The sequence below is a fragment of the Mustela nivalis genome (assembly GCF_964662115.1).
Source record: "Mustela nivalis genome assembly, chromosome: 14".
NCBI lineage: Eukaryota > Metazoa > Chordata > Mammalia > Carnivora > Mustelidae > Mustela > Mustela nivalis.
This window is the reverse complement of record NC_139033.1, coordinates 20,439,326-20,466,249: the sequence shown is the minus strand read 5'-3', so window position 1 is coordinate 20,466,249 and position 26,924 is coordinate 20,439,326. Positions and strand designations below refer to the sequence as shown.

The 26,924-nt window shown below is 48.4% G+C and overlaps 1 protein-coding gene across 5 annotated transcripts in view; it reads left to right on the top strand.

The window, feature by feature from the left end:
* The window catches only part of ATP9B (ATPase phospholipid transporting 9B (putative)), a 219,959-nt gene that overhangs the window by 40,692 nt on the left and 152,343 nt on the right, over positions 1-26,924 (top strand). For 4 of the 5 annotated variants that reach the window (XM_082699939.1, XM_082699936.1, XM_082699938.1 and 1 more), the window contains 2 exons: positions 824-932; positions 15,385-15,443. In XM_082699939.1, coding sequence (XP_082556065.1) covers positions 824-932; positions 15,385-15,443 — 168 coding nt within the window. The remainder of the gene's footprint in view (positions 1-823; positions 933-15,384; positions 15,444-26,924) is intronic. The other variant, XM_082699935.1, reaches the window with a different exon arrangement.

Sequence of the window (26,924 nt, the reverse complement as noted above, 5' to 3'; positions counted from 1 at the left end):
AACGCGAGGCCTCACCTGGCGTGGTCTGTTGGTGACACACAGCTCTGGAATGACAGACTGTTGTCCTTGCAGGGTGGTTGTCCAGTGTTGCGTCATGCATGGAGCGGCATGGGCAGTGTGTGTCAGTAGCGCACAGCCTTCTCAAGAGCCCGTGGCCAGAGAAGCGTCATGCCGCGTGTCGGAAAACACGTGTAACCTCCAGAAAGATGGGTTGGGGCGTAACAGAGTTCACAACAGGTCACAAGCACATCACAGTTGTATTTATGCAGCTTCAAGTTGGTCTGTTGAGGTTTTAGCTTACAAAATGGGGCACGACAAGCCCGGTGGCGGGGCCCGCGCTCCTGCAAGGGGGGATGGAACTGTGGCGCTGGCATTGCGCCACAGCCCTTCATGCTTTCTCTCCCGAAAGAGGTTCACGGGCAGAAGTTATGAGACTTGATGTCAGCCTTTGGTAATTGCGTGTTTATAGGCCTGAGCATTCCGAATGTTAATTCCTGTTTGTTTGTTTGTCTTTAAGATTGTTAATTTCTTTTTCTTTGGGTTCCTAAGTATTTTCTGATGTTTAGATTAAAGGACATGTTATGATACGAATTTAAAAAATTTGGGGGGAATAGGAAGAATTGTTAATCTTTTGCTATGATGTATTATATTTCTCTTACAGTTTTTCATTATTACTTTTTATCTTTTTTCTTTGTTTTCGTGTATGTTTTAGAAGTGACATGAATTGAGGGGGGTAAAGCCAACCTGCTCGGTGAAAGAATATTCCCCTGACTTTTTGGTTAAATGCAGTTTTCTCAAATGCCATATTTTATTTTGTTTGTAGGGATTTGTTTTGGCCGTTACTATCATGAGGGAAGCAATTGATGAATTTCGGCGCTTTCAGCGAGACAAAGAAGTGAATTCACAGCTGTACAGCAAACTTACAATAAGAGGTTAGCAAGAGTCTTTTGATATATTTTATTATTTGCTAACTGTGATCATTTTAGACTTAACATAAAAGTCTTAATTCACTGACTGAAAATAGCACCATGTGGTTACTACATACAGTATTTAATTAATTTTTTAAATAATATAATGCCTGAGACTTCAAGGTACTTGGACACATGTGAAACCCAGCTGGTGTATGCACATTTTCTATGAAGCCCAGTATCACCTTGCCTGAAATCTGTTTGCAGATTATATTTTAAACACAGTCATAAAGGTCGCCAGACATCTGGTATCGCGGCCTTGAGTGCAGGAATCGGAGCGCCTGCAGAAGATGCCAGGGTCCAGAGTGGTGACTGCTCTGTGCCCGGTTCTCCTTACCTTCAGTCAGGGCTTTAACCCTTGCCCGATTCTGTGTTTTGTTTTTGTTTTTTAAAGATTTTATTTGTTTATCTGACATGCAGAGATCACAAGTAGGCAGAGAGGCAGGCAGAGAGAGAGGTGGAAGCAGGCTCCCCACTGAGCAGAGAGCCCGATGCGGGGCTCGATCCCAGGACCCTGAGATCATGACCTGAGCCAAAGGCAGGGGCTTAACCCACCCAGCCCCCCCGGCCCCCCCGATTCTGTGTGGGTTTTTTTTGTTTGTTTAAAGATTTTATTTATTTATTTGACAGAGATCACAAGTAGGCAGAGAAGCAGGCAGAGAGAGAGGGGGAAGCAGGCTCCCTGCTGAGCAGAGAGCCGGATGCGGGGCTCGATCCCAGGACCCTGGGATCATGACCTGAGAGAAGGCAGAGGCTTTAATCCACTGAGCCACCCAGGCGACCCAATAGATATGTAGCGAGAGTGAGTGAGCACAGGCAGACAGAGTGGCAGGCAGAAGCAGAGGGAGAAGCAGGCTCCCCGCCGAGCAAGGAGCCCGATATGGGACTCGATCCCAGGACGCTGGGATCATGACCTGAGCCGAAGGCAGCTGCTTAACCAACTGAGCCACCCAGGCGTCTGATTCTGTGTTTTTAAAGAGCTTGTTTCTTTGGTCTCTCAGTCCCAGTGGAAAAGAGCGATGTATTAGGAAGAGAGCGGGAGAGGCCATTGTAGGTAGACTGTGCCATCAGCTAGTGACACAATGGCAGTCATGGCGTCAGGGAAGGGCAGAGAAGGACGCACCAGGAGCTCGGCCCGTGTTCATGGTAATTTTGAAGCCTGTTTAAAAATGGGGTTTAGAGTGGAGTCTGTGTCTTCTGTTTGCATGTGGACATTTGTACACTAAATTTATTGATATGAAATAGTTCTCCAAAAAATTTTTCTGTAGCTTACTGGGATACATTTCATATAACATAAAGTTTATCCATTTGAAGTATACAATTCAGTGGTTTTTGGTAGGTTCACAGAGTTATGAAACTATTACCACCATCTAATTTTGGAACATCTTTAATGTTCTGGAAAGCAACTCTGAATATATTAGCTGTCATTCTATTCCTGCCCCTTCTGACCCTGCTCTAGCCCCAGGCAACCCCCCGCCCCAACCCATCTACTTTCTTTCTCGGTGGATTTGCCTCTTAGGAACAGGTCACAGACGTGGAATCATGCAGTATGTGGGCTTTTGTCATGGGCTTCTCTCACTTGGCATCCTGTGTTCAAGGTTCGCTGCTGTGGTGGCATCTCTCAGGCTTTGTTTTTGTTTGTTGGCAAACAGTGTTCCACTCCGGTGTTCCAAGTTGCGTCCGCCCCTTCATCTGCATGTGGACCTTTGATTGTTTCCACTCGAGGCTCTTGTCAGTAATGCTGCGGCGACTGTATGCGAGTGTTTTCTGTGCGCATCATGTTGTTTCTTTTGTAAATATCCCCAGAAGTGAAATGGCTGGCTCGTGTGGTACCCGTGTGTTTGATCAGCCGCCGAGCTGTTGTCCCAACTAGCTACACCGTTCCGCACTCACCGGCAGCGTGCGACGCTTCCAGCTTGCAGTGTCCGCAGCGGCACCGTTACGGGCCGTCTGCTCTTTCGTGGCCTTCTGGTGGGTGCGAGGTGGTAGCTCACTGTGGTTTGGTTTGCGCGTCCCCGAGCTAGTGATGTGGAGCTTCGTTTCATGTGCTGGTTGGTGTTCGTGTGTCTTTTCTGGAGAGATGTTTATTCCGATTCTGTGCTTACTGTTCTAACTGGGTTATTTTTTAATTACTGAGTTACAAGTTTCTTTATGTAATCTGGACTTGAGTCTCTTGTCAGTATATGGTTTGGAAATGTTTTGTCTCATTCTGTGTGGGGCTTTTCTTCCTCTCGGTGTCCTCTAAGGTACAGAAGTTCTCATGCTGTTGGTGTCTGTGTTTCCTTTTGTTGCTTGTGCTTTTGGCATCATTGTAGGTAAGAAACGGTTTGCCAACCCAAGGTCACAAGGATTTACTTCTGTATTTTCTTCCAGGGATTTCATAGTTTTAGCTTTGACACTCAGATGCATGGCCCACTTTCACTGCGTGTTTCATGAGTGGTGCGCCACGGTCCGCCTTCCCTTGCCCTTGAGTGTCTAGTTGTCCGAGCACCATTTACTAAGAAGGCTGTTCTTTTGTGGGTTAATTGAATGAGTAATTATGAAGAAGCTTTGCTGAAAGTAGTGACATGGTAGAGGGTCGGTATGTTGTAGAAAAGAGGTAAGCTTGAGTTTGGAAAATACAGTCCACAGAATGGCCAGGTAAATTAGGTGTAACCTTGGTCTGTCATATTTAGAATATATTATAGTTGCTGTCTTATTTTTTACATTGTTTTTAATTGTGATATTTGGGCTGTGTAGAGATGTGTTTTTGTAGGGTAATTGTATCGTTCAGAGCTAAGTGGCCTGGTGATGTCTGCGAAAGTGGCAGAGGAGGGGTTCCTTCTCCCACAGACACGTGGAGAAGTCAGGCCCAGCCTACCTTGTTGACTGGGGACTCTGGACCTGGCTCTGAAGGGACCACAGCAGAGCTTACTTGCAGAGAATTGTGCCGTCTGTCCAGCCTGTTAGGGATATGTGAAGGACTGACTCGGGATGCTTGTCTTCCTTTCGTCTAACTTGAATGTCACTCAGGGCAGAGGAACCAAACACCAGTAGGCCTTTCTGAAGCCTCTGTCAGGCTAAGGAAAGGCAGCAGGACCGTGGGGCCAGCGGTGATAGCACACAGGATGGAGTGTCGGATGCCAAGCGGAAGGAGGTGCAGAGGGGATTTCTTTGGACAATCAGACCCTGTAAAATCTCCTGTGTTTACTGGGGGGTTTGAGAGCCACATCCAAGGCCAGTGCTGGATCACACTCAGAAAAGACCCCAGTAAAGTGTTTTGCCTCTGGCCAGTCTCGAGGCTCAGTGCACGCAGAGGTGAAATCTCGGGCTGAATTGTAGGCTGCCTGGCTCTGGGTCGGAGCCCCCAGCACAGAGGCGGTCTGCAGCGATGGGGGGAGGCCCGGCCCACTTTCTCCTCTCTCCTCTGCCCTCCGTTTCGCACTCCCTTGCTCCTGCCTCCTTCCTTCCCACGATCCCTCCCTTTCTTTTGTAGTCTCGTCTCCTCCTCATGCAAGGAAATGCTTTCCAAAGTACTGGCTGGAAGACTTCTCAGACCACATGTGACAAAGAATACACACTTTACAAGTCTAGAAAAGTCACTGTGCTTGCATGGCTACCGAGTATGCAGAACAACAAAACAAACCCAGAAGAGGGGAAATGACTGATTTCACGAGTTAACAGATCGCAATAATGAAAGTGTACAGGTTTCCATAAGAAATTACAGAACATGCAGAGAAACCATGTGGCCCAGTCATGGAGGAAATGAACAGAGACTGTCGCTGCAGAGGCCCAGATCCTGGGCTTATCAAAGTCTAGATTAGCTGCCTTGAATATGTCCAAGGATCTAAAGGAAACAACTGAAAATGCTGAAAAGATCAGGAAAAATGATGTATTAACATACAGAATATCAGTAAAGGTATAAAAATTATAAAAAGGAAGCAAAAAGCAAAAATACAGGTGCTGAAAAGTATAATAAAATGAAAACCTCACTGGAGTGTTTCAGTAGCAGAGTTGAACAGGCAGAAGGAATCAGGGATCTTGAACCTAGGTAATTTCATAATAACTAATATCAAGTGGCATTATCCAATATTAGAAGCAGGTGGAAGAATGAAGGAAAATACACTGGCCCTAAGGGACTTGTGGGTAGTGCAAGTATTCTAATGCGCGCACAGTGGGCATCTTGAAAGACGAGGAAGGGAGAAAGGGTGGAGAGAATGCTGTAGGGAATAGTGGCCATTAACTCCCCAAATCTGATGAAAGACCTGACTGTACACATTCAGGAAAATCGCTGACTCCCTAGAAAAATAAATGCAAGGAAACCTACACCGAGACATGTGACAAACTGTCAAAGCCCAAGGACGAGGAGAGTATTCCAGAAGCAGCAAGAGAGAAGCAGCTTGTCATGCACAAGGGAGGGCTCTTGAGTCAGAAACCCTGGACGTCAGAAGGATGTGGGGTGGGATTATAAGTTGGGAAAAGACAAAAACGGAGCACCAAGAATTGGATGTCCCTAAACCTATCATTCACAAACGAAGGAGGAATTAAGACATTCCCAAATGCTTTTAGGATTGAAAATAGGGACTCGGGCAGATGTGCACCCCCCCACATTCACACAGCACTATTTATAATCGCCGCATGTCCACCAGGGGGTGAATGGCAAACAAATCATGGTGTTTTTGAACACTGGAATGTTAGCCAACCGTAAAAATTAACGAATACTGCTAAACATAGGCGAACCTTGGAAATACTGCACACTGTGAAAGAAATCAGACACAAAGGCTCATGGACGGTGTGATGTCATTTACACAAAGTTTCAGAACAGGTGGATGAATGGAGCTGGAAAGCTGGCTATGTTTGCCACGGCCTGGGCACGTGGAGGCAGTGGTGGGGGCAGCTGCTTAGTGGGTCTGACGTGTCCTTCTATGGTGATGAAAAATGTTTTAGAGCTTGATAGTGGGTTGCACAACATAGTGAATGAATTCAGTGCTGCTGTATTATTCACATTATATAAAATTAGAGTGGCTAGTTTTATGTTTGTCACTGTCACCTAAAAATAGTAAAAAATGTTGAAGAAGGCATACTAATACGTCTTTTACACTTCTGTGACACTCCAACTCAGAATACTTTAAAAAATAATTGTCAGTGGGTTTATTTCTGATACGAATGCAGATTGGCCTGTCTAGAAGATTGGCCATCACTGGTAGACCTTCGAAAGGACATTTTACGTGTAGATGGTGGTGATGATCCTGCTTTCCTCTGACTTCCTTGTGAGGGTCAGGTAACTTGCTCATTGGCATAACCACCATTCAAGGTAGGTTGGTGTTACCGCCACGTTACAGATGGGGGACCTGAAGCTCACGCCATGACTTGCCCTGAGCCACTGTGGTTCGGGTACAGTTTATATTTGAACCCAGGCCGCTCCCACATCAAACCAGTGTTCTTTCAGCTGTGGTGCTTTGCTTTGTGGCTGCTTATTCTGATGCAAATGACGGATAAGTAAAATCTGGGATATAAAAAATGCATGTAAATGCTTATTGACTTTACTTTGAAATTTGTTTTCTTGTGAAGAATATTTTCTGGGGGCGCCTGGGTGGCCCAGATATTATGTGTCTGCCTTCAGCTCAGGTCAGGATTCCAGGGTCCTGGGGTTGAGCCCCACGTCGGGCTCCCTGCTCGTAGGGAAGCCTGCTTCTCCCTCTCCCACACCCCCTGCTTGTGTTCCCTCTCTCCTTGTCTCACTCTCTGTCAAATAAAATAAAATCTTTTTTTTAAAAAAAGGAATATTTTCTGTTCATCTCCTTAATTTCTAATATTCCGTAGTGATCTGTTCTTTGAACGGCATTGATGGCTAATTCCTTGTGTGACTTGACTGTGGTTGGTTATATCATATTTACAGTATTTGAACTTTTCCTATTTGGAGTTCTTAAGCACATTCTTGTAGGAATACTCTGGGATAATGTTCTCTGCTGTATGTTTTCTATGGGAAAGGAAAGCCACATCCACTGTGAAGCACGCCCCTATCTTGAGCATGCTTTGTGAGAAGCGGAATATCGTAACCGGTACACAGTCTCGGTCAACACGGAGATTTTTATTTTTTATTCAGTAATTTTAAAAAATTTGTTTATTGTTTTAGTCATTTCTACACCCAGTGTGGGGCTCAGACTCACAACTCCGAGACCAGGGGTCTCATTCCCTTCCTGCTGTGCCAGCAGGGTGTCCCGACCCCAGACAACGTTTGGTTAGCTGTGTGTGCTGGCGCTGCAAAGCCGCTTCTCTCGAGGGTGGGGGTCTTCTGTGTCTGGTGCTGCCACTGTCTTTGTCCTCCCTGTTTGTGGCTGCTCCATCATTAATTCTTAGCCCCTGATGGACAGCATCTGAGTCAGAGTCTAGGAAGAGAGTATGACATTGTTGGCAGCTTTTACAAAAGTCCCTGATGAGAACTTTGAATTGTGGGACCATTCTGTGTTCCGAGGAGGTGTCTCAGCTGCACACTTGGCCGCAGTCGCTGTTTGGCTGGCCCGCAGGGTGGCTCCCGGCGGTCGCTGAGTGCCCGGTGTGTGAGGCGCAGTGGTGGCGCCTGGGGAGTCAACCGTGAGCACGTCCTGGACTTGCTTTCTGGAGAGTTCATGCGGCATTCCAGCAGGCAGTCTGGGGCTTTGTCTTCATCCGCCACCAGGTCTCAGCAGGACACCACCATGTCACCCACTGTTGGTGTGTGCTGAGTCACGCCTGAAGCTGACGTGTGATGCACGAGTCAGACACGGTCCGTGCTGGGGCTCCCTCGTGCAGCTGCTGATGGCCGCAGTTGGTCTCAGCTGTTTGGTGTCACCCGGGGCACATTGTCGTGGAACGTGCTCTCTAGTGCCCAGACGTAGGAGAGAGGGACGTCTGTTGCCTTTGAACAGTGTACATCATGCGTGTGTGTGCGTGTGTGTGTGCAAGGAGGAACATTTCCATATTGACGTACCGCTTGTGTCCCGGTGTCCTGGCCAGAGAGGAGCTCTGTCCGCTGAACGAGACTGTGGTCTCCATCCCTGTCTGGGCATCTTTGATCCTTACTGTTGGCGCTCTTGTCACCTGTCTCAGTTCTTGCTACCTTTTTCCCATAAAACATCATGAATTATCTTAACGAAATTCTGTCACGTTTTAATGAAATTGCATCATAGTTATTCCTTGACAAATCAAGGAATCTTAAAATCCCTCTTTACTGCCTTTTACATGCCGTGGGCCCCTTCCCAGGGGAATCCACGTAACTGGTGTCAGGAGGTCCAGCACGTTCCACCTGGTAAGACGGGTTCCGTGTGACGGTCGTGTCTTCAGATAGCGGGTTTTTACGGAAAAGTTTCCTCCAACGTTAAGTGCGTTTCCCGTCGGAAGTGGCTTAGGAACCGACGAACTGCGACGTCCTCCCGGGGCCGCCGCGCCGTCCGCAGGGAAGCGCCGGTGACTGCGTCTCACGTCGGTGGTCCACGCTGGTGACGCTGCCCCGCGGGAGAGTCGGGGACACCCGAAGGCCTTCCTGTGGTGTCCGCTTGCGGTCAGCGCGCTCCGCGCGGCACACGTTGGCCGCGGGGTCTCCTTCCCGGTGTGTGGCCGCGTTCGGAGAGCGTCGCCCGAGGATCGTTCCTCGTCCCACGGGCGCCGGGTCCGGGTGGTTCCCGGTCTGGGACGTGTCCGGCCAGACCGCGGGGAGGCGTGACGTCTGTGCCGCGCGGCGTGACCCTCGTCCGCCCCCGCAGTGTGCCTCACCGGGCTCTCCCCGGGGCCGCGCGAGGGTCCGCGCCTGCGCCCTCCGGGGACGGGCCACGCGCGGGCGGTCCCCGGGCGCCCCACCCCCGCACCCCTGCGCCGGGCGCCCCTCGCGACCGCCGCTGCCTGCGGGGTTCTCGCCAGTCACGGGCGGCGCGCGGCCGGCGGGGGAGCGGGAGCGCGAGCTTGCGGGCCGGACGCGGAGGTGTGAAGCCGGATCTCGTCGGACCGCCGCCCCGGGAGGGCGGTGCCCACGCGCCCCCGCACGCCCCTGCGCGCCCCCGCACGTCCCCGCGCCGCCCGCCGCCGCCTCTGCCGCCTCTGCCGCCCTGGGCCGTGTGCGGACGCGCTTCCAGTGGCCCGTGTTCCGGGCGCACCGCGCGCTCGCGGGGCTGCGCGGCCGCTTCGTTTCCGCACGCGCCGGTGGCCCCGAGGAGCGCGTTCGTCGCCTTCCCTGTCCGCGCGGCCTCGAAGACTGCTCGGTCCCGGGACGCGAGCTCGTGCCGCGTTCGACTCGCTTTTAGTGACCTTCTTCCTTCACTCGTCGCCCGCGTTCCGTGCGTCCGTCGGTCGGCCGCTCTCCGCTGCGGTTCCTCCTTCAGCCTCAGCCGGCCCCGTCGAGCCCATGTGGAGCGCGGGGCCGCGTCCCGCGGCGTCTGTCCCTCACGCGGCTCGGGGCCCGCCTGGGACTGCGCGCGTCGCTGCGCGCTGGGCGGAGGGATCTGCCCTGCCCTCCCGCACCCGCACCCCGCACCCCCGCACCCCGCACCCGCCCAAAGCTGGGTCGGTTCCCGGAGCAGCAGCTGCTGCGGTGACGGACGTGCTTTGCTCAGAGCTCCGAGAGTTGGGGCGCGCTCCCGGGCGGCTGCTCGGCTCCGCGCCGGCCGCGCACGTGCCGGGAGCCCGGGTGCGGGAAGCTGGTTCCCCGCGTTGCGGCGTCGCGGGTGGGGGCTTCTCTCCTTCCCCGCGAAGCCGGACGCTGCGGGGATGAGGCCCTGCGGGAGCGCCCTTCTGCCCGCCGGTCGGACCGGGGCCTCGGAGCCTCACGGTCGGGCCCGCCGGGGCCGTCATCGGCGTCGCCTCCGCCCGCGGGAGGCCGTGAGCCGCGGGCCGTGCCGTGGGGTCGTCGCGGGGTGAGGAAATGGCCGACGAGGGACCGTTTGGAGCCGTCGGTAGTGGAGAGCCATCCCGGAGCAGTGGCCCACGCCGCGCCCCGCAGGGCCTTCCAGGGCCGGGACAGACGGAGGCTGCTGCTGTTCGTGACCCGGCGTCGGGGCGGGTAACCCGCGGCCTGTCCGCCCCGACAGCAGCTCGTGGTGCCCCGGCTGCTGGTGCGCGACGCTGCTTCCCCGCCGCGGACTCCGGCCTCGGGGGCGTCCTCGCAGCCGCACGGCCGGCGCGTTTCTCATCCGAACCGTCGGTCAGGGTTTACGGTCGGGATCCTGGTGTTTACCCGTGTCCTTTTCTGCCAGGGCTTTCCTTAACGTAGGGAGTGGCCGTCTCCGTCCGTCCGTCCGTCCGTCTGTCCGTCCGTCCGTCTGTCCGTCCGTCCGTCCTTGGTTCCGCATATCGCTTCCGGCCAGAGACGCGCGGTCGGGCTCCGCCGTCGCTGCGGTTGGTCTCCGTGGTCGGGCTCCGCGGTCGCTGCGGTCGCTGCGGTCGGGCTCCGCGGTCGCTGCGTTGGGCTCCGCGGTCGCTGCGGTCGGGCTCCGCGGTCGCTGCGTCGGGCTCCGCCGTCGCTGCGGTCGCTGCGTGGGGGCTCCGCGGTCGCTGCGGTCGCTGCGGTCGGGCTCCGCGGTCGCTGCGTCGGGCTCCGCCGTCGCTGCGGTCGCTGCGGTCGGGCTCCGCGGTCGCTGCGGTCGCTGCGGTCGGGCTCCGTGGTCGCTGCGTCGGGCTCCGCCGTCGCTGCGGTCGCTGCGTGGGGGCTCCGCCGTTGCTACGTCGGGCTCCGCGGGTGACGGGGACGCCGGACGCGGGTTTCGCGGAGGACCTGCTGCGGGACGAGGCTCCCGACGTAACGGACCCCGGAGCAGCGCGATGCGCTTAAGTCTTCCTTCGGCCGCGCGCCGGGCTCGCTCAGCCCCGGACGCGCTGTTCCACGGACGGAATCAGAGATTTGAGTCGAACTCGAGCATCTTGGTGTTTCTGTCGCTAAAGACACTTTTCAAACTGACGATCGCTGGTGACTGCGGAAGAGTAAACACTGGTGACTTCCAGCAAGAGGCCGGCGACCTCCCCCCGGCCAGCGGGGGTCCCTTTCTTCCGGTTCGCGGGCTGCGTCGCTCCTTGGACCCCGTCCCCGCCTAGGTCCGCTCCCTGCAGGGTCGGTCTGCTGCCCGCCGGGCCTTGCCGCTTCGTTCGCACTTCTGTCCCCAGCCTTTGTCGGGGACCGATGGCGTGGGCCTCCCGCCCCACCCGCCTCCAGCGGAGGTCAGAATGGGCAGAGTCCCGGCCTCGCGCTCCAGGACGGGCCTCACCGGGCCTGTCTTCGTTTCCGTCTCTTCCCGGGGACAGCATCGGGCTGGAGAGCTGCCCTTCGTTGTCGCGACACTTTGTCTGATTCGCTCCCTTGCCTTTTCCGCCGTGTCTCTGGCCCTCAGGTTCCTGCACTGCCTCCGGCTTCTACGGCTTCTACCGCTTCTACCGCGCACCGGCCTGGCGGCGTTCGGGACCTCACTGAGTGCCTTCTTCCTCGGCAGCCCCGTCACCTGCTGGGGCTTCTTCAGCCGGGCCAGGCCGCTTCAGCTGGTGCCGGGCCCCCTTCGTCCCTCCCTCCGGCACCTGACTCCAGCTCGCTCTCTGCTGCTGGCTCCTTGGTCCGTCCGACACCGTGCCGTGTTCCCAGCCCCTCTGAGGTTCTAGTCGATGAAGTCGCATTTGTCAGTTTTCTTCCTTGGTGATGGTGCTCTTGCTTTCCTATCGAAGAGCTCTTGGCCTCACTTGTATTCCCAAAGGTTTTCTGCTGTTTCTTCTAGAAGTGCTTTGATTTTAGGGTTTGCGTGTATATCCATGTAGAGTGAAGTACCACGTGTGCATGTATGTACTTTTTTGGCTTGTGGACATCCAGATGTGTCTGGCACCATGTTCCGGAGAACTGAACTTTTTCACATGGCATTACGTACACTTTCATCAAAAATCAGTTGTCTTTTGGGCTCCTGCGTGGCTCAGTCACTTAAGTGTCTTCCTTCAACTCAGGTCATGATCTCAGGGTCCTAGGATCAAGTCCCGCATCGGGGTCCCTGCTTCTCCCTCTCCCTCTGCTGCTCCCCCTGCTTGTGCTCTCTCTCTCTGTCTCTCAGATAATTAAATAAAATCTTTTAGAAGAAAATCTGTTGTCTTTTATGTGTTGGTTTAGTTCTGGACTTTTCTACTCCACTTACCTGTTTGTCTTTATGCTAATACCATTCTTTTTAAATTACTGTTTCTTTATAGGAATTCTTAAAATCAGGTAGTGTTTTTCGCTTCAACTTGTTTCTCATTTTCAGGGTCTGGTCTAGGTCCTGTGTGTTTTGATATGACTTTTAGAATTAGCTTGTCATTTTCTGTAGAAGTGTCTGCTTGGGATTTTGATTGGGATTGCATTGAACCTATAGAATTAACATCTTACTAATACTAAACTTTCTGACCCATGAATTAGATAGATCTTTCCCTTTATTTCTTAAAATTTCTCTCAGTAGTATTTCTTTTCAGAACATAGGTCTCTTTTAAAATATGATTTACCTATATATGTAAATAAATGCATTAATTGCGTTTCCTAGCTACCCACTTTGCTTCATAATCCATGTTAAATTAGGCTTCTGCCCCACAGCTGGGCTTGCTGGTCCCAAGCAAACAGCAGAGACCAGCCGAGCAGCGTACTGGTGTGGTGTGCAGTGGTCCGCCCAAGAAACTGCATGTGTCATCTGCTGGTGACCTCCTAGGTTGCACTTACATGTGATCAATTCCTTTTTTTTTTTTTTAAGATTTTATTTATTTATTTGACAGAAAGAGTTCACAAGTAGGCAGAGAGGCAGGCAGAGAGAGAGAGGAAGAAACAGGCCTCCTGCTGAGCAGAGAGCCCGATGCGGGGCTCGATCCCAGGACTCTGGGATCATGACATAAGCCGAAGACAGAGGCTTAACCCACTGAGCCATCCAAGCACCGCTTGAGTACAGTGTTTTTAAGAACAACTGTCCTTAGGTCTAAGTACTGGCCTATATGTTGTAACTGTATTTAGAACTTGCTTCTTTCAAGTATAGCTCTGAAATTATTAAGTTTTAAACGCCCATTTCAAAAACACTGTGTTGTTGATGGCTCTTTTGGGTTGTGATAGCAGGTGGCAGTTCTCTGTCTTTTTAGGGATTTTCTTTTGTTAACAGTCCCCCAATGGCCATAACCCAACCACCCTCTCCGACCCCCCCGCCCCCCAGCAACCCTCAGTTTGTTTTGTGAGATTACGAGTCACTTATGGTTTGTCTCCCTCCCAATTCCATCTTGTTTCATTTATTCTTCTCCTACCCACTTAAGCCCCCATGTTGCATCACCACTTCCTCATATCAGGGAGATCATATGATAGTTGTCTTTCTCTGCTTGACTTATTTCCCTAAGCATGATAAGCTCTAGTTCCATCCACATTGTCGCAAATGGCAAGATTTCATTTCTTTTGATGGCTGCATAGTATTCCATTGTGTATATATACCACGTCTTCTTGATCCATTCATCTGTTGATGGACATCTAGGTTCTTTTCATAGTTCGGCTATTGTGGACACTGCTGCTATAAACATTCGGGTGCACGTGCCCTTTCGGATCACTATGTTTGTATCTTTAGGGTAAATACCCAGTAGTGCGAATGCCTGGGTCGTAAGGTAGCTCTATTTTCAACTTTTTTGAGGAACCTCCGTGCTGTTTTCCAGTGGCTGTACCATGTGCCATGGTGAGTGCTGTGAAGTATGTAAACCTGGCGATTCACAGGCCTGTACCCCTGGGGCTAACAATACATTATATGTTAATGAAAAACTTTTTTTTAATAAACAAACAAATAAATAAATAACTCTTGGCTGTAGAAATAGCCTAAGGAGCTGGGTGGGGGTGGGGGGTGAAGCAGTCCCCCAAATCTGATAGTCAGAGTTGTCAGCTGTCAGCTCAGTTCACAAAGTGTGGCCAGTAATCAGTCCGTTCATGTGGATATGAGCTGTTCACACTGGGCAGAGAGGGTCATGGTGCTGGGCTGTCACTGGGGGTGGGAGGTGGGGAGGATGCCTGGGGCGTACGCAGTGTTCCTACAGCTTCTCTGTCTAATGCCCGGACTACTCTTGAAGGAAGAGAAGTCGGTGAGTTCATGTGACCAAGGCTGTAGAGGAAGTACAAGGAGTCCCCCACACAAATTAATTCAAATTGTTAGAGAACCAAGAGCCATTAAGCAGTTTGACCAATTCTTCACAATTTAGAAATGTGTGCTTTGAGCAGGCACGAGGCAGATTGCCATACTGGTTTAACATGGCAGTGTTCTCCTGCTTTGATCGTATTCTTAGCATGAGAACTTTGTGCACTATGTTTTTCCGTCACCTGTCTTCCTTAAACATACTGTGAGTACGTCTCTGCCTCTCCTTTTTGAATGGGTCCATTACAGAGAATACAGAAAAGCAGAAGGAAGGAAAAGTGGATTGGATAGTAGGAGAGAAAATAAAATTAAGTGATAAGGCAGGAATCTGTAGAGTAATAGGGAGTGTGAGATCAGTGAGTAGCTTTGCTCACTGATAATGTGATGTGAACCTCCCTTTTGTTCTGTTAGTTTTCAGAGTAAATTGAATGTAAAGACAATCTTTTCCCATGTTAAAAGAGCCACAAAAAGGTAAAAAGGCTGTTGCCAGTTCTAAAAGGGAGATTTGTGGGGACCGGGCAGGGCCCAGAGTCCCAGGGAGAGAGAGAACTTAAGTAAGTTTTGTTACTTACATAGGATGGGGTCTCAAATTACGTGTATCACAGTTCATCCACCTGTATGCTGTTAACGTTATGTAGCGTTTATCTGTTTAGTTTTATAGATGATTATTGTACTAGATATTATAGATAATATATAGATATATAGGTATTACATAGATAATCTAAGAATGTACCGCTGTATCATGTGGAAGAGTCACTTCTCGATGAAGCTTTTGGCCCTGCCCGCATCAGTTACCGCTGTGAGCCATCTGCAGAGCTGCCGGCACGCCGTGACTTTGTGTGTCACGCCCTCTACTTCTGTCAGTTATGTGTCAGTCGGTGCCGTTCACAGCACTGATGTGAGGGTTTTACGTCTTCCTGTTACTCATCACATCAGCTTTAAGTGCCGTTTCTGATCGTCCCTGCCGGACCCAGACCTGAAAGAACGGCAGACTGGGAAGCGCCTTCTGGTCGGAGCGGCTCCCAGTTGGAGCCTCTCCCAGTCGGAGCCTCTCCCAGTCGGAGCCGCTCCCAGACCCACGTGTTCTCCTGGGGGCAGTCAACATTCCTACTCGGGAGCTGACTAAGAGGGTTTAATTTTTAGTGACTGTGTGGATGTGAAATAAATTTATTTTGAAAGTTTAAGTACAGATCAATTCCTAGTGTTTCCCCCACCGTCCCCGAAAGTTATTTCTTAAGTGTCACTTAAAAGTCCATTGAAATTTAACTCTGCTGTGTTATTGCTTCCTCGAGTTGATTATACTTCTTCTCTTTTTTTTTTTTAAGGTAAAGTGCAAGTTAAGAGTTCAGACATACAAGTTGGAGACCTCATCATAGTGGAAAAGGTTGATGCATTTTTAATATATTTTAGACCTGTCTATGCCAGTGATTAACATTTAGCCTGATTGCAGTAACTTTGAATCTGAAGGAAATTGTTTGAGACAGTTATTTTAAATCTTAACTTCTTTGTATAAGTTATAATATACATGAAGAAAAATCTAGATTTTTCTATAGTCTGTTTTATTTTAGTATATCTCAGTGTGTGCAGGTGAAATTGTATTTTGTCTAAAATAAGACGTGTTAACTGCTTAATATTGCATTATCAGAATAATTTCATTTGCATAAAGAATTATCATTAGGTAGAACCTGTTTAGAATATTAGAATGTGTTTCATTTTCTAAGACTTTTATCTCTTTATCGCACAGATACGCTATTACATAGTAATTGGGTATTATTTTTGGGATGTAAAAACTTTAAGAAGGAAAGGTCTGTGGAAGTAAGAGACTATAGAAAAAGCTTATTAGGTCATTGTAGGAAAAGGCCAAAAAGAAAACCCCTCAGTGTCAGACTTGGACGTTGTTGGGTGCCCTGGGGGGCGCCTGGGTGGGCCGCCTGCTGTGGTGGGTGAGCTTCTGCGCGCACTGACCGCTCTGGGAAACGGGATGATGGACAGCCTCTGGGTTTTCTTTCTCTTTTTTCCTTTTTTTCTGTTCCTAAGGCTCTAGGACAACTTTAAAAAAAAAAACCTCTTGTTTGAGAAGTTGTAATAGTCCTCTTAGAAGACTCGTTTGAGTCCTCGGTGCCATCTGGCACACAGGCCAGGTAGCCAGCCTGAGCCGCCTCGTGGAGATTCTGGTACAGGGTCTCTCTCCTCAAGGCCGAAGGGGGCTTTGTGTTGCTGCAGTAATCTGTATGCTGAGAATGTTTTGGGTATGTGTTTTTGATTTTACAAAATGGGAAAAATTGAACATAATGATTTGCAGCTCATTTTATAGCGTTAGGTGATGTGGACACTAAGTTATGGGCTTTTGATCCGTGGTTAGCTTTTCAGGCGGTGTCTGTTCTGCGGTGATTGTATATGCTCGGGAGCGCCCGCCTGCGTCCATCTCGGAGTGTTTCTGGAGGGGCGTGTTGACCAGAGAGACCACCAAGCCGCCTGGAGTCAGACCCCACTGGTTCGCGCCTCCCAGCTTCTCTGATCGGGAAGTGGGCCGTAGATAGGTGTGGGTCCTCACTGCGGCTCCCTCTCAGGGCTGTGGTCAGCCGGTGGCCCTCGCCTCCAGCTCACTCGGGTTGTCGGCAGGGGCCCGGCCTCAGCTCCATGAGCTTTTAGCTGGAGGCGTCCCTCACTCCTGTCCACGGTCGGTGTCCACGGTCGGGAGGCAGGGGGCCCTCCGCCTGCCGGGAGAAGGTGGGAGTGCCGGCGGCATGGCCTCGCGGGCTGGGACCTGGCGTCAGCAGTGACACTCGTCGCCTCTAACTTCCCCGGAAGAGGCGTTCTGGTGTTGGTGGTGGGGTCTGAAGACCAGATAGAGTCTCTCGTGGACCAGGGAGCGCTGTTTGGCCTTCTCACCCCCCACCTCATTTCCTTGGCGCTCCTGCTTACGCTCGTTCTGCTTCCCTTTGCTGTCTGGGTGGATCGAGTGCGGTGCCCTTCAGTCCTCCCGTTTTTCCCGAGTAACGCAGGAGCCCTTCTTGGCCATGTTGTAAGAGCTCCGCTCTCCAGTCCTATAGATGGATGTGAAAGACAGACTTCTGCCTACTCGGGGCGCTCTCCCTGAGCTTCCTCGGGCCCCCAGGTGTGCCGTCCACCTGGGAGAGGTCGAGGAGTCACGGGGGCCCTCGTAGACATCCGCATGAACGTTTTACTTGAACGTGGTGGTGGCTGTGTGTCTGTCTGTCACTTTCGTGCTCCATGGGTAGCGCAGTGGGACTAGGCCTCCCACACGGGATCAGTACCGTGTACTAGCGAGTGAGCGGTCCCTGTCCGGCCCTGACGCTGGTAGATTTGGTAGCAGAGCTAGAGGAGCGACTTCTAAAATATTTTCACTAACCTTTAGGAAATGTTGTTGGACACTAAAAGATTAGGGGCGTCCCCTGAACCTGCTTTAGTTTTTTTATATTTCCAGTTTTACACTCATTTTCATATAAAAATTTTCCACATATTTTGGTTACTTAAGAAACAGAAATATTTAGGAATCTGAGATATAATGTCTAGTAATTTATATATAAAGTGATATATTTTTAGTTGTGGATTAATATTTGTTGAACCCATGGGTAGCGCAGTGTGAATAGGTTTGGCAGTGATGCGCGTCACTGAGTGACCTCGCCGTCACAGTGAAAGAGCAGAGATGCGGCGGCAGACGTCTCTGTCCTTGTCCTTTTCGATCAAGGATCCTGTCCCGGCAACACTTACCACGAGCCAGAAAAGCGATTTCTCTGCTACTTGACCAGACGGCTACTCAGAAGTTAATGTTGGGATTATTTCCAAGGCGGACTTTATGTTGGAGAGTAGCCCTCCTAATTCTGTACCTGACTGTGAAATTGAAATTAGCGTACTGACCGTCCTTGTGTGGGTATTTAAAACGTGCTGACCAAATTCCGACCAGTGTTGTGGGTGTTGGGGGAGCCGTACCGCTCACAGGAGGGCAGCAGCCCGGGACGGTAGGAGACAGCAGACGTGGGCTTCGTGTTAGAGGGTCAGGGTTTAAACTCCTCATTGTCTTCCGTCACGCTCTCCCTAGGAAAAGCAGCTCTTTGACGTGCACTTAGAACGTGGTAGACTAGAACCACGCAGGGTCAAGATGAGATCATGCGCGCAGGGTGAGGAAGGAAAACCGAAGATTGTTTCCTGGTGTAACAGGGAGCCCTCCTAAGACAGACTGAAATTTTAGACAAACATGTCAACTGAAATAGTATTACTGGAGGAATGTGTCAAGTAGGGTGACTGTTTGGAACTGGAGACTAAGAAGTTGCAGGTTGCACAGTCACTGATTGTCCAGGTCCTGACATCAGCTCTGAAGTCCCGGTGTCTGCGGAGGACCCCGAGGACACGCGCAGAGCAGGATCGAAGGTGACGCGGGAGAGTCCTCCGTTTCTCAGCCTGAACATCTTTTTCAACAGCTGAATTCGAAAGATGGTTTCTTTATCCTGTTTTTTGAGGTAATGCAATTTAGTAAATATTTTAAACAATTTAATGAGTAAGTATTACCATGTATATTTTAATATCCAGAACAAACACTACAAAAAATGCAGGGAAATACAGTCTGAGGTACTAAGACGGACCCCTGGAAAGGGTTCAGGTAACATGCAAGAAAGCAGGAAGTTTGAAACTGAAGAATGACTACCACAGGAAATCCATAGAAAACAAATAATAAAATGCAGACTTAGACTCTGACGTGTCATGGATACTCTAATTACTTTCATGATGAACAGTCTAGATGTACCAACCCGGAGGTAGGCGGAGTGGATAAGGAAGCGAGACCCAGCCATTCACAGGGAATTCAAATCCAGTGACACAGGATGAAAGAAAGTAACAGGGTGGAAAAGTTACACCACAAAAACTGATCAGAAGTAGGAGGACCTATATGAATATCCAGTGACATAGGGCTCTAGAGAGAGAGAGGCACATCTCATAATGATAATTAGGGTTACACATCAGGAAGACAAAATAACCGTAAATTTGCACTCACCGGGTAACGGAATCACAAAATTCACGAATTCAAAAACTCTTGCAGCTGAACAAAAGAAATAGACAAATCCACAGCAATGAATGAGAACTTCAGCCCCAGTCTCTGAGCATCGGATAGAAGTGCTGGGCAGGAAATCAACCGCGGCACAGAAGAGCCGCCCTGAATCAGCCAGCAAGAGCTGACCGGCGTGTACCAACCACCCTCCCAAACAGGGGAAGAGCACACACTTACTTCAACTGTACATAGAACGTGCACCAAGATAAAGCATATCCATAAAACAAACCTCGAAAATTTGAAAACAATTTGAATTTTAGAGTGGGTTGTTTCATCAGTAACAGTAGAGTCAAACTAGAAATTAATAACTGCACAACAGGAGAACTCTAAAATAAGTGAAAAGCAGTGTGCTCTAGTTATGGAATAAGTACCTGGGAGACAAAATAGAACTGCATGAAAATGAAACTAGAGTACAAGGGTTATTCGTACAGCAGTGCGGACAGGGAGTTCCATAGTAGGTAGTGCCAGCATTCCCAGGAAGTAAAGACCTCAAGTTAATAGTCTGACTTCCTAGCTCAGGAAACTAGAAGACGACCAGAACTAAACCAATGCACGCAGAAGGAAGGAAATAAGAAATATCACAGGAGATCAATGATAACTGAAAATAGGAAGACAAGATAGTAAACCAGTGAGAGCCAAAGCAACAGCCACCTCAGGAATGACAGAGGGGACGTTACTGCTGGTCCAGAGCCGTTGAAAGGGTCACTGCAGAATGCTGACCCCAGTAAACACCCGTAGTAGCTTTCCTCCAGACGACACGCTGGCTTTGAGAAGGCGGATCCATTCTTCCCACACCACAAACTATCCACACTCGGTCAGAATGAAACCCATCATAGGAACGGGTCTACAAACAGTAAGGAAATGGAATTAGCAATTTAAGGTCTCCAAGAAGGTAATATCGAGGTCCAGATTTTTTTTTTTTTTTAAGATTTTATTTATTTATTTGACAGACAGAGATCACAGTAGGCAGGGAGGCAGGCAGAGAGAGAGGAGGAAGCAGGCTCCCTGCTGAGCAGAGAGCCCAATGTGGGACTCGATCCCAGGACCCTAAGATCATGACCTGAGCCAAAGGCAGCGGCTTAACCACTGAGCCACCCAGGCGCCCCTAGGTCCAGATGTTTTTATTGAAGAATTCTTTTGAGACTTTTAAAGAAGACTTAGCATCATTTTTATACAGTAGTTTCCAGAAAATAGTTGAGGAGGGAACGCTGTGCAGCTTGTGTTAAGTGTCGGTCGCCATCCTCACACGAGCACAAGAGAAAACAAATATCCCTTGTGAATACAGACACGAAAATTCTTTAAGAAAATAACTGCTGGTTGATACCAGCAATACATATAGAAAATTCTACATCATGAAGTGGAGCTTATTCCAGATGCTTAAGGCCAGCTCAGCATTCTAAAATCGCCCCGTGTGACCCACTCTGAACAGGCTAAAAGAAAATTATATGATCGTGTCCACATGTGACTACATCCAACACCCATTCATGATAAAAATTCTCCACAGTTTGAGTAGGTGGTAGTTACCTTAATTATATTTAAAAGGCATCTGTAAAAACAAACCAACATCATTCTAAATGGTGAGATTCTGAGTGCCTCTCCTTTCAGACTGGGAGTAAGTCAAGGATGTCTGTTGTGTTTGCCGTTACCACTCGTACTTAGCTAACATTACCAGCTACATCGAATAAGGCAAGTAAAGGAAATTAAAGGAATTCCGATCGGAAAGGAAGAAATAAAAATGTCCCCATTTGCAGACAACATGATTGTGTGTGTAGACAGCCCCAAGGAACCGATGAAAACCCTGGAACTAATGGTGAGGAGTAGGTTCAGCCAAGTGGCAAATTGTAAGACACCACTAAGACACCAGTCCCATTTCCAGCATGTGGAAACGGAAATTAGAAATGAAGTCCTCCTGTAGTCACTACTATGAAAACAAAATCTTAGGTTTGCTGAAGATAACAGTGGGTTCATGAAAGTAATCAAAGACACTCTAGTCTTGGATTGGAAAATTCCAGTTTTCCTAAAACTGAATATAGGTTTATTTCAATTAACATTAAAATCTCAGAGAGGTTTTGTTTTTTGTTTTCTTTTTTTTTAGACAAAATAAGCTTAATCTAAAACAAATTTGTCGAGGCTAAAATGGCTAAAACAGCCTTGACAAGGAGGGAAAAGGGAGAAGGATCACTTCCTGATGTTAAGGCGCACTATCTCGCTGTTTTTATCAACACTGTAAGAGGGTAGAAACAGATCAGTGGAACATTGTGGAAAACCCAGAAAGAGACACACCCAGATGCTCAAGTGATTTTTGACAAAGTACAAAAGCAGTTAAAATGGAGAAGGGTTCACTTTTCAACAAATGAGGCTGGAGCTAGCGGACATCCATGGGTTAAGAACATGAACCCAATTTAACTATCTGCTTTATATAGATATTAAGTCAGAACGGATGATGGAGTTTTTCTCTGACTGACTGACTGCACAAGGCACGACACCCTCTGGCTCCGTCCATGTTGTTGCAGACGGAAAGATTTCATTCTTCCTGATGGCGGTGTAATATTCCTACACGCACACACACACACACACTGATGGCGGTGTAATATTCCTGCACACACAGATACACACACACACTGATGGCGGTGTAATATTCCTGCACACACAGATACACACACTGATGGTGGTGTAATATTCCTGCACACACAGATACACACACACACTGATGGTGGTGTAATATTCCTGCACACACACACACACACACACTGATGGTGGTGTAATATTCCTGCACACACATATACACACACACACTGATGGCGGTGTAATATTCCTGCACACACAGATACACACACTGATGGCGGTGTAATATTCCTGCACACACACACACGCACACACAGATACACACACACACTGATGGTGGTGTAATATTCCTGCACACACACACACACACTGATGGCGTTGTAATATTCCTGCACACACACACACACTGATGGTGGTGTAATATTCCTGCACACACACACACACACTGATGGCGGTGTAATATTCCTGCACACACAGATACACACACACACTGATGGCGGTGTAATATTCCTGCACACACACACACACTGATGGCGGTGTAATATTCCTGCACACACAGATACACACACACACTGATGGCGTTGTAATATTCCTGCACACACAGATACACACACACACTGATGGCGGTGTAATATTCCTGCACACACACACACTGATGGTGGTGTAATATTCCTGCACACACAGATACACACACACACTGATGGCGGTGTAATATTCCTGCACACACACGCACACACAGATACACACACACACTGATGGCGGTGTAATATTCCTGCACACACAGATACACACACTGATGGTGGTGTAATATTCCTGCACACACAGATACACACACACACTGATGGCGGTGTAATATTCCTGCACACACAGATACACACACACACTGATGGCGGTGTAATATTCCTGTACACACACACACACACACTGATGGCGTTGTAATATTCCTGCACACACAGATACACACACACACTGATGGCGGTGTAATATTCCTGCACACACACACACACTGATGGTGGTGTAATATTTCTGCACACACAGATACACACACACACTGATGGTGGTGTAATATTCCTGCGCGCACACACACACACACACACTGATGGCGGTGTAATATTCCTGCACACACAGATACACACACACACTGATGGCGGTGTAATATTCCTGCACACACACACACACTGATGGCGGTGTAATATTCCTGCACACACAGATACACACACACACTGATGGCGGTGTAATATTCCTGCACACACAGATACACACACACACTGATGGCGGTGTAATATTCCTGCACACACAGATACACACACTGATGGTGGTGTAATATTCCTGCACACACAGATACACACACACACACTGATGGCGGTGTAATATTCCTGCACACACAGATACACACACACACACTGATGGCGGTGTAATATTCCTGCACACACAGATACACACACACTGATGGTGGTGTAATATTCCTGTACACACACACACACACACACTGATGGTGGTGTAATATTCCTGTACACACACACACACACACACACTGATGGTGGTGTAATATTCCTGTACACACACACACACTGATGGCGTTGTAATATTCCTGCACACACAGATACACACACACACTGATGGCGGTGTAATATTCCTGCACACACACACACACTGATGGCGGTGTAATATTCCTGCACACACAGATACACACACACACTGATGGCGGTGTAATATTCCTGCACACACACACACACTGATGGTGGTGTAATATTCCTGCGCGCACACACACACACACACACACACTGATGGCGGTGTAATATTCCTGCACACACACACACACACTGATGGCGGTGTAATATTCCTGCACACACACACACACATCCCGTATCGTTATTCACCAGATCACGGACGTCTAGGCTCTCCTAGAAAGACAAACCCCATGTGATCTCACTCACGTGGCATTGAAGAAACAGATGAACACGTGGGAAGGAGGGCAGGAAGAAAAGGAGACGGAAACAGGCCTTAAGTGACTTTTTTTTTTTTTTTAAGAATTTATTTCTTTATTTATTAGGAGTGAGCACAAGGAGGACTGAGGGAGAGGGAGAAGCAGACTTGCTGCTGAGCAGGGAGCCCGGTGTAGGGCTCCGTGCTAGGACCCTGGGATTGTGATCTGAGCCCAAGGCAGATGCTCACTGACTGAGCCACCTGGGCGCCCACCATAAGTGACTCTTAACAATGAAGAACAAACCGAAGGTCCATGCAGGGAGGAGGGTGGGGGACGGGCATTCAGGAGGCACTTGTGATGAGCACTGTGTTGAGTGTTAGTGACACATAGCCGAATTCTGCTCCTGAAGCCAACATCGTACTACATGTCAACTAACAAAATTTAAGAGAAAGTAGATCATGGATTTAAGTGAACATTGTGGAAGTTTAAAACTTAGAAAAAAATGTAGGAGAAAATAATCAGAATCTGGGGCAGGAAAATTGTTCTTAAACACCAAAAGCACAATGCATGGAAGAAAAAAAACCCTGATAATTGCATCTCATTAAAAGAAAAAAGATTTGTGCTTATGAAAGATACAATGAAAACACGGGCTATAAACCATATAGCAGACAACGATTTTTATATCTGGAATATGTACAAACTGAACAGTGAGGAAAAATCAAATTAGAAAATGAACGGAAGATGTAAGAGACATTTCTCCAAAGATGAGTAGAGATGGAGAATAAACACATGAGAAGATGTTCCACGTCATTCGTGCTCCGTGAACGCAGACTGAGGCATGACGTGCCAGTGCACAAGGAGCAGAGGGGCTGCGGTGAAGACGGGTGACAGTGCCACATGCTGGCACTGATGTGAGGGACGTGGGTCGCTCGTGGGTGGGTGTCTAGTGGGAGCGTCAACGGTGACACTGACTCTGGAAGATCATTAGATCGTCTTCTGAAAAATTAAATACACAGTTATTGTATGACCCACCAGTGGAACTCTTGGATCTTTTATCACCAAAAATATTAATACAAGTTTACACAGAAGCCTATATGTGAGTGCTTATTGCCTGGGTTATTCGTACTAGCCCCGTGTCAGACACCAGCCAGGTATCCTGAATGGGTGCGAGTCCGAGAGGCAGGTGCACCTCACTCCAGGGTGTATCATGTTAAGGAAGCACAGGTGTCTGCCGCTGTGCGGCTCGCTGTCTGGAGGGGAGGGAAAAATAAAAAGCATCCAGTGATTGAAGTCACCTAGTTCAAACAAACTGATGAGTGCTTCACAGGATAAAATGGGAAGGGAATAAAGAGTAATGGTCTGAAAGTGAGATCAAGAAAAAAAATTCTATTATGACAGCATTAGAAGGAATAAAATACTTACAAATAAAATTACTGTTAAGAATAAGCAACAGAGGGCACTTGGGTGGCTCAGTTGGTTGGGCGACCCCCTTCAAGTCTTGATCCTCAAGTCCCGCATGGGGCTCCCTGCTCAGCAGGGGTCTGCTGCTGCTCCCTCTGACCCTCCCCCTCATGCTCACTCTCTCTCTTTCAAATAAATGAATAAAATCTTAAAAAAAAAAATAGTCTATAGGCCTTTATGTACTCTGCCTGAGAATTTCCCATTAGTTAAATGTCACAAGTAGTTTTTCCTCCCTGGTGTGCTGTGTTGAAGACAGGTTGTTAATTTTGATGAAGTCTACCTTATTAGTCTTTTCATTTATGGTTAGTTGGGGATTTTTGTTGTTTTTTTTTTTAATTTTTGTTTGTGGAGAAGGAGGAGTCTCGTTAGGTTTGGTGGGGAAGAAATCCTTCCCTACCAAAATGTTATGAAAATATTCTGTAGTAACTTTTAGGGCTTTTAGTTTTGACTTTGATATTTAGAAGCAGAATTTCTTTGGAACAGAGTCTCATGTTTTGACTGATAGTATTGATCGCCTCCTGTCATCTCATGTGATATCTAAGTTTCTTGCAAAGACCGCAGGTTCCTCATGGCTCTGCACTGGCACGCTTCCTCATTAATCTGGCGTCCGTTTTTGGATGGCCTCCCTTCTGGAGTCTCTGAGATCGCATTGGTATAATTACCTGTTTTAGTAGAGTACCGTCTTGTCTTAATTGCTCTGGTTTAATATTTCAGCTTTGTTCCATTATAGACTCCACCTTCCGTGTTTCTCCCATTTGTCCTGTTCATTCCTGGCTTTTACGTTTTCTTCTAAATAGTAGGAGTACCTGGTCAGTTCCTCCCAAAGTACACGTTAAGATTTTGATTGGGTTTGTGTTAAAAATACAGATCAGTTGATAGGCATGTGACATCTTTGCATTCTGATTTTGGAAAATGATGTGTTCTGTGTGTTTCGGTTTTATATAATGTCTTTCAGTAATGTTTGTTAGTTTTCGTTGAGAGAACTTGACTTCCTTGTCTTAGGAGTTCCAGTCTCATCTCAGTTTTCTTATTGCTGCAACGAGCGTATCTGAAAAATACTTTATTACTGTTTATTACTTGTGTTTATACACTTGTTTTCTGGGCCATTAGTTTTTTTTTTTTTAAGATTTTATTTATTTATTTGAGAGAGAGAGCATGAGAAGGGGGAGGGTCAGAGGGAGAAGCAGACTCCCCACGGAGCAGGGAGCCTGATGCGGGACTCGATTCCGGGACTCCAGGATCATAACCAGAGCTGAAGGCAGTGGCTTAACCAACTGAGCCACCCAATTGTTTTTATATTTGCTTACATCCTTGTACTTTCTTTGGGATTCATTGGCTTTTCCCCTCTGCTTTCAATTGGATATTTAGCTTGTGCTTTAACTTCCTTTATATATTGTATGCACTTAAATATATACATTTTCCTCTGGCTTTGGCAGAATGGTTTCACACACTTTGCTGCATGAAATTGAGTTTTTGTTATCATTCCATTAAAAGCATTTTCTAATTTCCATTGGGATTTCTTTTTTTTTTTTTTAAGATTTTATTTATTTATTTGATAGACGGAGATCACAAGTAGGCAGAGAGGCAGGCAGAGACGGGGTGGGAGAAGCAGGCTCCCTGCTGAGCAGAGAGCCCGATGCGGGACTTGATCCCAGGACCCTGAGATCATGACCTGAGCCGAAGGCAGAGGTTTAACCCACTGAGCCACCCAGGCGCCCCTGGGATTTCTGTTTTGACTGAAGAGTTTTTTAGATCTTAATAATTGACCCTTCTTCATTCATGTTAGAAAGAGGTAGCTTTATCCCACAACATCTCGTTTTTACCTTTAACGACATATGTTTGTTTGT